Raw genomic sequence first — 12692 nt, forward strand, 5'->3', positions numbered from 1 at the left:
GGAATGAAAATGCAGATAAATGTTTTGCTCTTTTTTCCATCAAGATCATCTCCTGCAGCTTCCAAATTTGAAGCGGTGTTATTGTTTATCATTTCTGACTCGACAATAAGCTGTATTTGCTGCTGTTTTGCTAGAAGCTAGAACATGATCCTCTGTGGAAAACATGCAGAAAACACACGGTTATGGTTTCTGTTGGTAAAATCTGCAGCTCTGAGGGGCAAAAAACACCCAATTTTTAGACGAATCTTCATGCAAATTCATGTTTTTCTCAGACATTTAACAGCTAACAGCTATAACAGTGCAGCTGCTTCATGCTAGCTCCAACACTATCCAGGATCTCTGCTGTCCACGTCAGCCAACATGGCTTCATGACGGGATAAAAGCAGCAACAAGCTTCATTCATTCCACCACTAACTTGCATGTTTTGCAGCAGCAGGAGGAGCAGGAGGAGGTGTTTCTGTTTCTGTCTGCAGCTGAGAGCTAAAGGATGTTTCTGCAGAGTGGAAGTCAAATAACGCAGCTGAAAGAAGCACCAACAGAGCAGCAGCAGCAATAAGACACCAGAGCTGAAGAAAATCTGCAGAATGAGGCGCCGTGTGCTGCCTGAAAGCTCCGACGGAAAGCCTGACCATCCCCCCCGTCTCCCCCCTCCGTCCTCCTCCTCCTCCCTCGTTATCAGAACAAAACCAGCGACCTGCTTCCCTCTCAGCCCGACGTCGGCCGGGATGGAACCTCCGATCGGGTCCGGCGGTACTTACGAGCTCCACGGCGACGGCTGCTACCGCTGCAGCCGGATCCTCACCTCCATCCTCCACTCCCTCCCTCCCTCACCGTCCTACGCAGACCTCCCCCATCCATCCAGCCTCCCCCCCATCCATCCAGCCTCCACAAACAGCTGGATGCAGACGCAGGTTCACTCCAGGATGCAGGATTTCTAAAATATTCAGCCCGATAAATCACCTAAACGGCTAAAATCAAAGCTAATTCTGCACTGTGGCGATGAAAACTTAATACTATAAAACATAAAATGCTATAAAATGAAACAAAATGCAAAATAATCTTCAAAAAGCACAATATGAACAAGTTTTGCTCACAGTGGATGGAGAGAAAGTGTTGGATTTTGTTGTGTTTAGGCTTTATCTAAATTAGCAACAATAACCTCAATAATTAATAAAACTTTAAAGTCTTAGTGTTTATATTAATTAGGTGAAGTTCTGAATTCATAACACTGCAGCTATATTACTGCATTACTTATGTTAAACTCTATTATTAATAATAACACCTTAATATGTATTAAAACCAGGTTAATTATTAGTAATATTAATCATAATTTTAACTCAGGCACACTTTAAATAACACTAACACTTAATTAAAATATTTAATATTCAATATTTACTAGAAACCCTTAACTGTCATAAAATTATGAGTTTTTTTTAAATTTATTGATCTAGTAGCTTTGATTTTCCTCTCAGTCTCTCCCAAAGTAACATAAAATTGTCCAGATTTACACAACATAACAAAAAAGTGTCAAAAATGACCGAACTGTTAAAAAACTTTCTTGAAATTTGCTTAAAAGTCACCCTAATTTCGTTTTAATCCAATTAATGAAGGATTCAGCAGCAAACTAAATCTAAAATCCATGAATCCTGCAGCCTGTGAGATCAGAAAACACTCCTTTATATTATGTCCTTGCTTATTCTTCACCCTAAACCTTCCTTCTCGTGGACCAGGTGCCTCTTTTCTAATCAAACATTTACATAACAGACCCAGAAAGCTTCATTTCACCAAACAGAACACGCCGGCACATTTACTCCTCTGTCTCCACCTGTTGTCGTCTCCTCCGGTCATCATTCAGACCTGTAAAATACGACCTGAGGAGGCGGCAGATGGAGGTTTTCCAGTCTGATCTCCTGCTGGGTTCGTCTGTGTCGCCCAGTCGGCGGTTTGTGTTCGAGGTCTGGATCTAAAACCGGCACCTGGAATCTGCTCCTGAACTAAATTCACTGGGAGTCTGTCTCTGCTTTGTCTGGGTTTAAACATGTGATGGATGCAGTGGCGTGTTTTTGTTTGTTTTTTCCTCTGAAGCCCAAAGCCATGCTGGATGTATCTCCAACAACCTGCTCCTCTGTTCTCCGTTTCTGAGCCGCATTTATTTTATTCATCCAGTAGCTTTGAGTTTCATCTCTGACTCTCTCAAAGTCACATAAAATTGCCCAGATTGACCCAAAATTACTCCAGAATAACAAAAAAATATCTAAAATGACTGAAAAAAAATTGAAAAGTACTTGAAATCTGTTCAAAATTACCCCAAAATTGGTTTAACATGATAGTATTTGAGTCCTCATGGACAATTTGTGTCATTTTGGACAATTTTGAGCCTGTGACCATCATCTGCAGAAAGATGTTTCACCATGCTGGATGTATCTCCAACAACCTGCTCCTCTGTTCTCTGTTTCTGAGCCGTGCTGACTTTATTTTATTGATCCAGTAGCTTTGATTTTCCTCTCAGTCTCTCCCAAAGTCTCATAAAATTGCCCAAATTGACTCAAAATTGCTCCAAAGTAACAAAAAAATGTATAAAATGACTGAAAAACTGCTGAAAATTACTTGAATTGTCTTCAAGATGACCCTGAAACTGGTTCAAAACAACAACAGGTGAGTCCTAATGGACAACTTGAGTCATTTTGAGTTCAGTTTTGAGCTTCGACTCAAAATTGGATTCAACTTGTTCCAAATAACTCAAAAAGTGTCATTTTGAACAAATTTTGAATCACTGTGGACAAGCTTCAGGAAATTTTGTAAAGCTTAGAATAGAGTTAAAAATCAAAGCTACTGGATCAATAAATAAAGTCAGCATGGCTCAGAAACAGAGAACAGAGGAGCAGGTTGTTGGAGATACATCCAGCATGGAGAAACATCTTTAGGTGATGTGCAGAGTAGAAAGGAAAATACTGTAAACACGGAAATATTTAAATATCTGTAGTATATGGAGACAAAACGGCAACAAAAAGACACAAAACAACAAAAATGAGACTGAAAATGTCCAAACAGCAAAAGACAACACAAAACGAGACACAAATGTCCCAAAGAAGATGAAAAAGCACAAAAATGAGACTCAAAATGATTAAAAAAAGCCCTACAGGTGATGACTGGAGACTCAAAACTGGACTAAAAATGTCCAAACTGACTTAAAAATTGCCTTTTCAAACAAAATATAACAAATGTTCAACTACTTTACAGAAATGTGGGACTGATTTCAAGTTATTCTGGACAATTCTTCACTCAGTTTGGGCATTTGTTTTGTTAATCTGGAGAAATTTTAAGTTATTTTTGACTGAAAGGACAATAAAACCAACTGGATCGATGAAATAAATGCTGAAAAAAACAGAATAAAAATTAAAATTAAACTGCACCGTTATAATAAAGAGCTCTGTTTCTGAAAGTTGTTGCATTTGAGGCCTTACACCTAAAAATCTGTGACATCAGCTGATAAATAAGGTAAACTTTAGTCGAGTTGCAGCTCATTTACTACTTCCTGTGTAATAAAAACCATTTTATCAGCAGCAGGCGGTGATTTCTGCAGGTGTAGAGAAGCAACACCCTCCTAAACGCATTAATCCTATTTGCTGTTTGATTAGGACACATTAACTCCCACACAAGTCCATCTTTGGTCTCTCAGTCCCTTGTTCAAACCCGACCAATCGCCGCCGCATCGCCATGGCGACCAGAAATACGACCTCTTGGAGGCGAACGCTCGTAAAATCTCTGTTTTCTTTCTTGTTTTCTAAACAAACGCGACAGTAAATAACGCTGCACTCGTAATTAGCTGCAGAATCTGTGCAGGTGTGAGGAGTTTTAAAGACGTCCATCCAGACAATGAGCGGGGCGGACGGTGGCCCTCCGGTGGCCCCCGAAGCCGAGGACTCGTCCCCACAAAGGCTCGTGTCAGCAGACGGCAGCTGCTGGGTGACGACGGAGTTTGTTTTGGAGGACAAAGACGAGCAGCGAGCAGAGTCAACGCCCCTAATCCCTCCGCGAGGCCGACCTCCGTCGTCGTCTGCTGGAAGCTACTGAGGCGAGATGCAGACAAAAGCAGGGAGGAGGCATCATCATGCACTCGGAACCAGCTGCTGTGTCAACAAGTGACTCAGTGCAGCAGAAATCTGAGTCAGCGCAGCTCCGGCAAGCAATGATGAGCATCAGCAACGTGCAGAGTGGGTTTCTGCTGTTCAACTCTGGGATTTTTTCCTCCATGTTTCGTTTTTTATGCAGCAATATAAAGTCCTGAACCTCCAAAATGTGTTTATTGTGCAGTATGACAAAGTTAGAAAGGCAGTTATCAGATAAAACGTAAAGTAAAAGTTACATTTCTTTGATTGTTTATATCATAAAAACTGCAGAAGTGTCAACAGGTGCATTCGTCCTTTTTTGTCTCATTTTTGTGCTTTTGTGTTTCGTTTGTGTCTCGGTTTTTTGTCACTTGGAGTCTTATTTCTGTTGTTAGTTTGTCCTTTTTGTCATTTTCAGTCTCATTTTTGCAGTTTTTTGTATCGGTTGGGCCATGTTGTGTCTCCTCTTGTCTTGTTTTTCTGCTGTTGTCTCAGTTCGGTCATTTTCAGTTTCATTTTTGTGCTTTTGTGTCTCATTTCTGTCATTTGGCTTGTTTTTTTGTTGTTATCTGTCTGAGTTGTGTCTGTTTTTGTCATTGTGTGTCTGATTTGTGTCTCTGTGTGGTCGTTTTGTCTCCACATACGATAGATATTTACTTATTTCCAGTCACTCCAGACGTATTCCCTCTACTCTGCTCATCATCTGTAGAAAGATGTTTCTCTATGCAGCTTAATTCTACTTTTGCAGAGTGTGTTTTATTGGCTCTAACAGTTCTCATGTGTGGTCTGTGGGTGACCAGATTAGCAAACAGGAGGTGAAGTGAGGCTGAAGCCCACAGACAGCTTCCTCTCACACATACAGACACAATTTTTTTTTTTTTTTTTTAAATATCCCTACGAAATTAGCCATCATTGCTAAACTTCAAGCTTGGAGGTAAATCAGTGTTCCACCTGTTTCCTGCTTCATAAATTCTCTGTTATGGTTCAGGTATGAACAGGTGGCATCATATTAAGTTAAAGCATCTCCTGATCATGCTAAGCTGCTTGAACTGACCAATGGAGAGACTTTTATCAGCTTAGAGGCTTTTTACCCTCAGTTCAGTCTGCAGGAGGCAACCTGAGCCTCAAATCCAACAACATGATGAGTCTACACTTTCATATCATACTTCATGGTTTACCGTCAGTCTCTCACGTTAATATAAACAAATCTTAACAACTGGCTCTCACAAAGTTGTGAGTCCAGCGGTTGTTTGTGTTTTCAAAGAAGGTTTTAGTAGTTTGGTGCTTTAGGACACAGCACAAGTGGAAGTTGGAATAAACACACGACTGATTGTTAAAATGCTAGCTTCTATTAGCTCAAACTTTTTAGAAAATATGAGGTGCAGATTTCAGAATTAAGAAGACAAAAGAAGGAGACGGTCTGTACTTACAAGAAAACACTAAAATATCATCAGATGCTTCAGACAGGGACTTCTTTTTCTCCACAACTCAGTCTTTTTAACCTTTTTATGCACAACATGAGTCAAAAGTGATCCAAAGTCAATGGAAAAAGAGATAGCTCTTGACCCACATTGATTTCAAAATAGGAATTATGAGCTCAAAAACAACCACAAAACACACTTAAATCCACATTTATCACATTATATTCTGAACTGTCACCTGTCTTTTCCCTCCACATAAATATAGACATAAAATGATGCAGAAAAGGAGCACGAAAACCAGCATCAATGCAAAAATGTTCTATTCAAAGCAAACCTTTGTCCATGTTGGGGTGTATAAGAATGAGTGAACCCAAAGCTTCAAGGAAAGTTCAGCTTAAGACTTCATCACAGGGTCTCTCTAATGGACTTTAATGGCCTTAAATGTGTAACTGAGGCTTTAAATTGAGAGAATAAGTTGATCTATTCCAATAATTTTGCATATTTATTGTACTATAGAAGGACTAAATTCAGTAAACAGAACCTCCAATCAAACCAGAGAGTCTGAATCCAGATTGGATCATCCATGTGGTCGAGGCTGAGGGTCTTTATCATGACTGGCAGCTTGATGGTTTAACATAGAAGAATCTGGATCTCCTCAGACAACAACAAGGATAATCTGTTAATGAGCTGCTGCTGCTGAGGCACGAAGCTGTGAAGGAATCTGCTGCTGCCGCCCTCCAACATGAATATTATTAAACCGCAGGAGCAGAAAATGAAGGTTTCTGATTGGTTTAAAGCCACCTTGAGTCTAAAAGATCCTGAACAGATCAGTTCTTCCACACCAAACTGAGAAAATCAACTTAAAACCACCAAAAAAAAAGCACCATTTATCAGCCAGGAACTGCAAAAACAACAAAAAGAACCGCTGAATTCCCAACTTCCCGACTGTCCTTGAACTCATCATGTGTGAAGTCCACTTACAATGAAAAAATAAAACAAATCAAGGCCTAAAATGATATTTCCTCAAAATCACTTCATTCTTAGATGTCTTACTAATATATCTGCTGAAAAAAACATCTGTGCAAGGTCTTGTAAACAAATGTTTTTAGATTGAACTGTAGGCAGTGGAGATGACAAAAGACTCAAAATTGTTCAAAAACCCCCAAAAAAGTCCATGATGAGTCAAAAATTGTCAATTTTAACAATTTTTGAGTCAATTTTAACGAGTTTTAGGTAATTTTGGGCAATCTGAGTTATTTTAGAGAATGTTGGAGTCAGTTCAGACAAGATTGTGTTACTTTAGACATGATTTACATAGTTTTGGACAAAGCAGCATGGCTCAGAAACAGTGAACAGAGGAGCAAGTTGTTGGAAGATACATTCAGCATGGAGAAACATCTTTCTACAGATGATGAACAGGGATTCAAAATTGTCCATAATGACTCAAATATTGCTATTTTGAACACGTTTCAGGTCATTTCAATCAGTTTTCTAGTCATTTTGGGGTTTTTTTTCTGTTACTTTGGACTACTTTTGTGTCAATTTGGTCGACTTATGTTACTTTGGGAAGGTTTCAAGTATTTTTCGATAAAAATCAAATGGATAAAGTTGTTAGTTTAGCTGTTGGAAGATAGCTTTAGCATGATGAAACATCTTTCTACAGATGATGAGCAGAGTTGAGAGAGAATGTTTATAGAGTCGTAAACATGGAGTTAAAGTTAAATATCTGGAGTATGGTATGTAATATCCAATTGTTTTCCAGTATTGGCAACACCTGTGGATCTTTGTCAAATAAAGAAATTCAGCTTTTGTTTCTGTTTTATACGAATTATGGCATTCTAACTGTTTCATATTCAACAAAACACCTTTTCTGAGTTACTTCTTACTTCTATATGTGGTTGTTCTGTTTCCATAGAGGTACAAAACTTCATATCGCAGTGAAAAATGTAACAGGAGCAAATAAAAAGGCCAAATTAGCTCGTAGTTCAGGGGGCTACAAGTGAATCTTCTCTGAACAAACATCCTGGTGGCAACATGTGGTCAAGTTTAAACATCATCTGGGTCACAGCATCGTCCACTTTCATTTTCTCCACTCGACTACATCGAAATACTTCAAATTAAATGGAGAAAAAGCCGCTTTTCTCAAGCCTCCAAAGAAAAATGAAGAACATCTATTACAGAAGCACTTCAGAATACATTGCTGTAGAGGATAAATCAGAAAATATCTGTTGGTGAGCACAGGGAGGGCAGCTTGAGGTTAAACTATCGTTTATGTAATCAAAAATTCAGATATTTATGAAGAAGTTAAAGTTAGACTCTGCGACAGACCAACAGATCAGTAACCGGCCACCATATGGCAGATCTAAGCCACCTCCCACGCTGCTTTAACCCATCTGTGTCCGGATAAAAAGTCCGACTCGGGTCAGCGAGGAGTTTACGAACGTGTCTGAGATTCCCACCAAACAGGCAGTTATCAGAAACAGAATTCAGCCGTCGGTTTCAACTCTCCGTCCTGTAATTACGATGCACTCTGCTGCAGTAATTGCCGCACTGTTTGACAATAGGAGAGCAAAGAGGACAAGAAAAAAAACCTCCACTAACGCACGACGCTCACTGCTGAGATCAACATTGTTAGCGGAGGAACACGTAATTATCCAGAAAACCGAGTCACAACCTTCAGACTGAAGCTGGAAGCCGCACTAATAGAAGGATTTAAAGTTAAATGTTCATGTTTTCTGTTACCATCAAAACAACTTTCTGTCTCGTAAAAACTCTCTACTGTGATCACATTTTTGGTCAAATAACTTCCATATACAGAACGACAATGAAGATATAATGACTGATTATGTAATTCACACACTAGTCACTTTAACATTAGAGTTTATAACAAAAATAAAGAAATTTAGAGAGACTTAGGTTGAACTGCAGGCAGTGTTTCCACAAAGAGAGACTGAGAGATGTCTGTGTAGGTTCTCATTCATCCAGGTCATGGTTATCCAAAGTAGTTTAAATAAAACATGAGTGGTGGTCTGCGACATCATCTTTTGCCAATTTACAATCAAGTCCTTTCAAAACTCCCCAAAAGAACTACTCAGCAGACTCATGCTAATGACCACCATTAGCACACGAGGGCTCAGTGACATCTGTGCATTTCAACGACTCTCACCGATACTCACAACGACCATCATCGTTGAGTAGTCAGATGAGTTTTGGTATCGGTCGTTGGAATAACAGCCCTGGACACACCTCACAGAGGTTTAAAAGCTGGGGCAACACCAACCACCACCAGAACTGAAGAAGCCTCTTGGATGAGAGGTGAAACGTCTTCAAGGAACTTTCTTAAAGTCCAGTGGATTTATTTAAACTACTTTGGAGAGACTGAGAGGAAAATCAAAGCTACTGGATCAATAAATAAATGCAGCATGGCTCAGAAACAGAGAACAGAGGAGCAAGATGTTGGAGATACATTCAGCATGGTGAAACATCTTTCTATAATTGATGGGCAGAGCAGAGAGAAAAAGGTGTTTATAGCAACCGTGCCACTTAAAATGGCAAAATGTGTGTCCAAAATGACTGTACAATTAGCATTTTGGACAACTTTTGAGTCATTTTCAACAAGTTTAAAGCAATTTTGGACAGTTTTCAAGTTATTTTGGTAAATTCTTTAGTTTGGAAAAGTTTGGAGTCAACAGCTTCATTCAGATATGCAATATTTGTCGTAGATTGAAGAGTTAGTTAATCAATGAAAAATAAATGATAAATCATAATTAAAGCTGCAGCAGTGTTGAACGGGTCCTCACATACCCACGCATGTTGGAACGTAGTGCACGACCAATATCAAGGATTATGTCAAGATTTCCAGCAACGGTACGTGCAAACTTCCTCCTGTAATTTCCTGTGACTATGATTAAGTTTTTGAATGTCAAAATCTTTGACATTCAAACGACATTTGTGTAAAACATGTCATTTCCTGTAGCCAGCAGGTGGCGCTATGACTTCGAATGGATATTGGTATTTGGGCGTGATCAGGGCAGGACTTTGATCAAACATGTCAAGTTTGAGGCAGATTGGAACAAGTACAAGGTAGTTAGACAGTACTTCCTGTTTCATGGTGAAGCATCAAAGTTCATGGAACCGCAATGGCAACATCTTTAAAGTTTTGGGGAAAATTTTTGAAAAGTTTTCCTCTTTAAGGTTTGTTTTATATACTGGGGAAATCTGAGATCTCTTGAAGTTACACTGTAGCAGGAGTTAACTCCTGAAAATGAGCAAAAATAACAAAAAAATCTCACAATTAAAGCAAAATAGTGGCCTTCCTGTTGGGTTTCGGGTATGGCTCCTAAAGGCTTCTTTGTCCTGCCCGTTGTAATGTTGCAGGGGGCGCTATGGAGCCATTTTTACACCCAAGTCCCATAAAATATCAAATCTTTCACCAATTCTGATTTGTCTGCAAATATCCACGAGTTTTCGAGCATGTTTCGGCCTAAAAATGTGATTCCTTTGAGCAAAAATTAATCGCTTGCTCAGCGCTCAGGCCCTAAATATCCCAACAGCTACAATGGAGTTCATGACATTCGATGACAATCTCTACCAAACTAATAATTTACCTGCAGCTGATAAACTCCTGTTAGATACTGATAAATCATATCTGCCTGGCAAGGATGGCTTTTTTTAAAATTATAAATAATTAATCAAGTTGCTGCTTTTAGATGCTGCAGATGTTTAATAAACTCAGGAAATGGTCTTAAACAACTGGAAGAAATAAACTAAACTTAATGTCAGTTAAAACCTGGATTACGTTAAATATCGGTGAGTCTTGTTAATCTGATGGGTCTTAACCACAGTATAGTTTGATATTTACGGATATTTCAGTTTGTAATAGCTGCAAAGTTCATGAGAAAGGACTTATGTGACTTTCAAATTGTGTCTTCTGAGAAGTTTTTGAAAGAAAATTGTTGCTTAAATTTGCTAAAGTCTTCAAATTACATTACGGCGGTGCAGTTCAGATTCAAAGGTATCTCGAGAAAGCATTAAATACGAAGCAAAAATTGCAAAAAAATGAATAAAATAGTGACGATTTTGCAATGAGTTAATGATCAATGGAAGGAGGTTTTGTAGAGAGTTGACGTGATCGTGTGATTGTCGAGGAAAAACGCAATTTAGACCCAACTCGACGAAAATCAATATTGTTTCATGTAGCAGGAATACTACTTTTTCTAAAATCACCTCTCACATTTATCGAGCCTTGACAGTTCAGCGATTGTTGTCGTGTTCAGAGGTGTGAAAGCTTCTTTTTCCCTCTTTCATTCAACTACTGCACCATTTTTTGAGTGTAAAAACGTCCTAAAAGCAAAAGTCTTTTCAGCTTTGACGTGATAAATTGCAGAGATGGAAGCTTTCAGTCAGACATGGAGGCTGAGGAAGGTTTTAACTCAACCTTTAGGTGAATAAATAGATTTAACCTTCACATGAGGGTAAAATAACTGGTTTGTTTGATATAAATTCACCATTTTACTCCCTATTCAGTAGCACAATGCCGCTCTGCTGTGTATCAGCAGTACAGTGGCGCTAAGCCTCAACGTTTCAGCGACTCGTCTCTGATGGATTTGCATTCACGGATTAATAATAATATCAGTCTATCCTCTGAGCTTTAATCTGCAGCTACAACAGATGAGCTCCAATCGGTTGCACGTGTTTCAGAAAAGCAGAAATAATCGACTGACTCCAGTTCTGAGGCCTTACATTTGACAAACAGTTAAATTACAGCCACAAAAATTAACTTTTGGCAGCAGATTGACCAAAAAAAAAAGCATCAAAACGTGACGTCTTACCCAACATGCTGCACCAACTACACAATATAATCCAGAGCTGCTTTAACAGTGTTGGAGCAAAGCAGAATAACATCAGTCCGCTCTAGAGCTGAAAGAAGCAGTAAAAGTCCAAAGTACCGACTGAAGATATCAAGTCCCGTCTCAGAGGCTTGTTATAGCAGTTATTGATCAACAGAGTCAAACAGACGTCAAATAAGAGGACAGACAATGAATAAAAATGAATAAAAAGACAACAAAAACGTTTTAGCCTCCTTTAATGACATGTCAGTTTTAGACTAAACTGTGCTCTTTGGGTAAATGCTAATGTTGTTATGCTAAACGCTACCCAACCCTGCTAACAGCTTCAATAATGCATGCTAACAACATTAGCTAACTGCTACAGATCAAATCATGTATTCATGCTGAAAGAACATGAGGGTAATTTTACCACTGCGCACACAATAACATGCAAACATTTAGCATGTAGTGTTGCGCATGTTAGCATGTCAACAAAACCTCCTCAATCCTTGTCTATTCAAGCAATTTAGCATGCTAATAATAGCAAACAAAAAAAGCCACAGAGCCAACAACAAAGACTAAAGTCTGGCAGCTAAATGCAACACGTCTCTCTGCCTTAGACTCAGCTTTGCTTTATGGATACATGCTAATATTGCTATGCTAAATGCTACCAGACCATGCTAATATCTACAGTAATGCATGCTAACGACATCAGCTAGCAGGTAAAGATCAAATCCTGTCTGCATGTTGACAGAAATGTGTCCAAATAAATAACAGGATAGCTTTTTTCTGATTTCAAAAACGTACATCCACTAACTACTGTTTCTCCGGTAGAATGTTTTTGCAGCATCATTTCTCTAAAATCACTGTTCCCATAAACCTGCATTTTAACATCACAACCTGAAATTCAACCAAGCCAAAGGATGTTAAAGTCCACTGGTGCTCCACTGCTGTGACACTACAAAACATATCCAAACTTGTGCTTCAATCAGCACCATCTCACATCCTCTATCTTGTTTTATTGAGTTTTTCTTCCTACCTGGTCTCGATGTGGTCGAACAGATGCTGCCAGCGGTCGTTGACGTCCTTCAGCTTGTCGTTTATTTCCGTCTCCTTGGTCTTGTTGCTGGCGGTGATGAGCTGCTCTCCGAGCTTCTTCAGGTGAGTTTTGTTCTCACTGAACAGGTTGATCTCCTCCATGCAGTCCTGATGAGGAACAAACAGAAAGAATGGAAAAGGGCTGAACTAAAGATAAGAAAAAAGACTTCACATTCAGTAACGACTATGAGGCAAAGCAAATCCAACATTCACATGAACACTTCATCTAAAGTCCA

At 39.2% G+C, this 12692-nt stretch overlaps 1 protein-coding gene across 1 annotated transcript in view; it reads right to left on the reverse strand.

Moving 5' to 3' along the window:
* Positions 1–12692, reverse strand: part of syne2b (spectrin repeat containing, nuclear envelope 2b) — a 196732-nt gene that overhangs the window by 32347 nt on the left and 151693 nt on the right. Inside the window, exon 109 of the mRNA XM_051946040.1 lies at positions 12398–12564. Coding sequence (XP_051802000.1) covers positions 12398–12564 — 167 coding nt within the window. The remainder of the gene's footprint in view (positions 1–12397; positions 12565–12692) is intronic.

This window comes from Acanthochromis polyacanthus, chromosome 1 (genome assembly GCF_021347895.1).
Source record: "Acanthochromis polyacanthus isolate Apoly-LR-REF ecotype Palm Island chromosome 1, KAUST_Apoly_ChrSc, whole genome shotgun sequence".
Taxonomy (NCBI): Eukaryota; Metazoa; Chordata; class Actinopteri; family Pomacentridae; genus Acanthochromis; species Acanthochromis polyacanthus.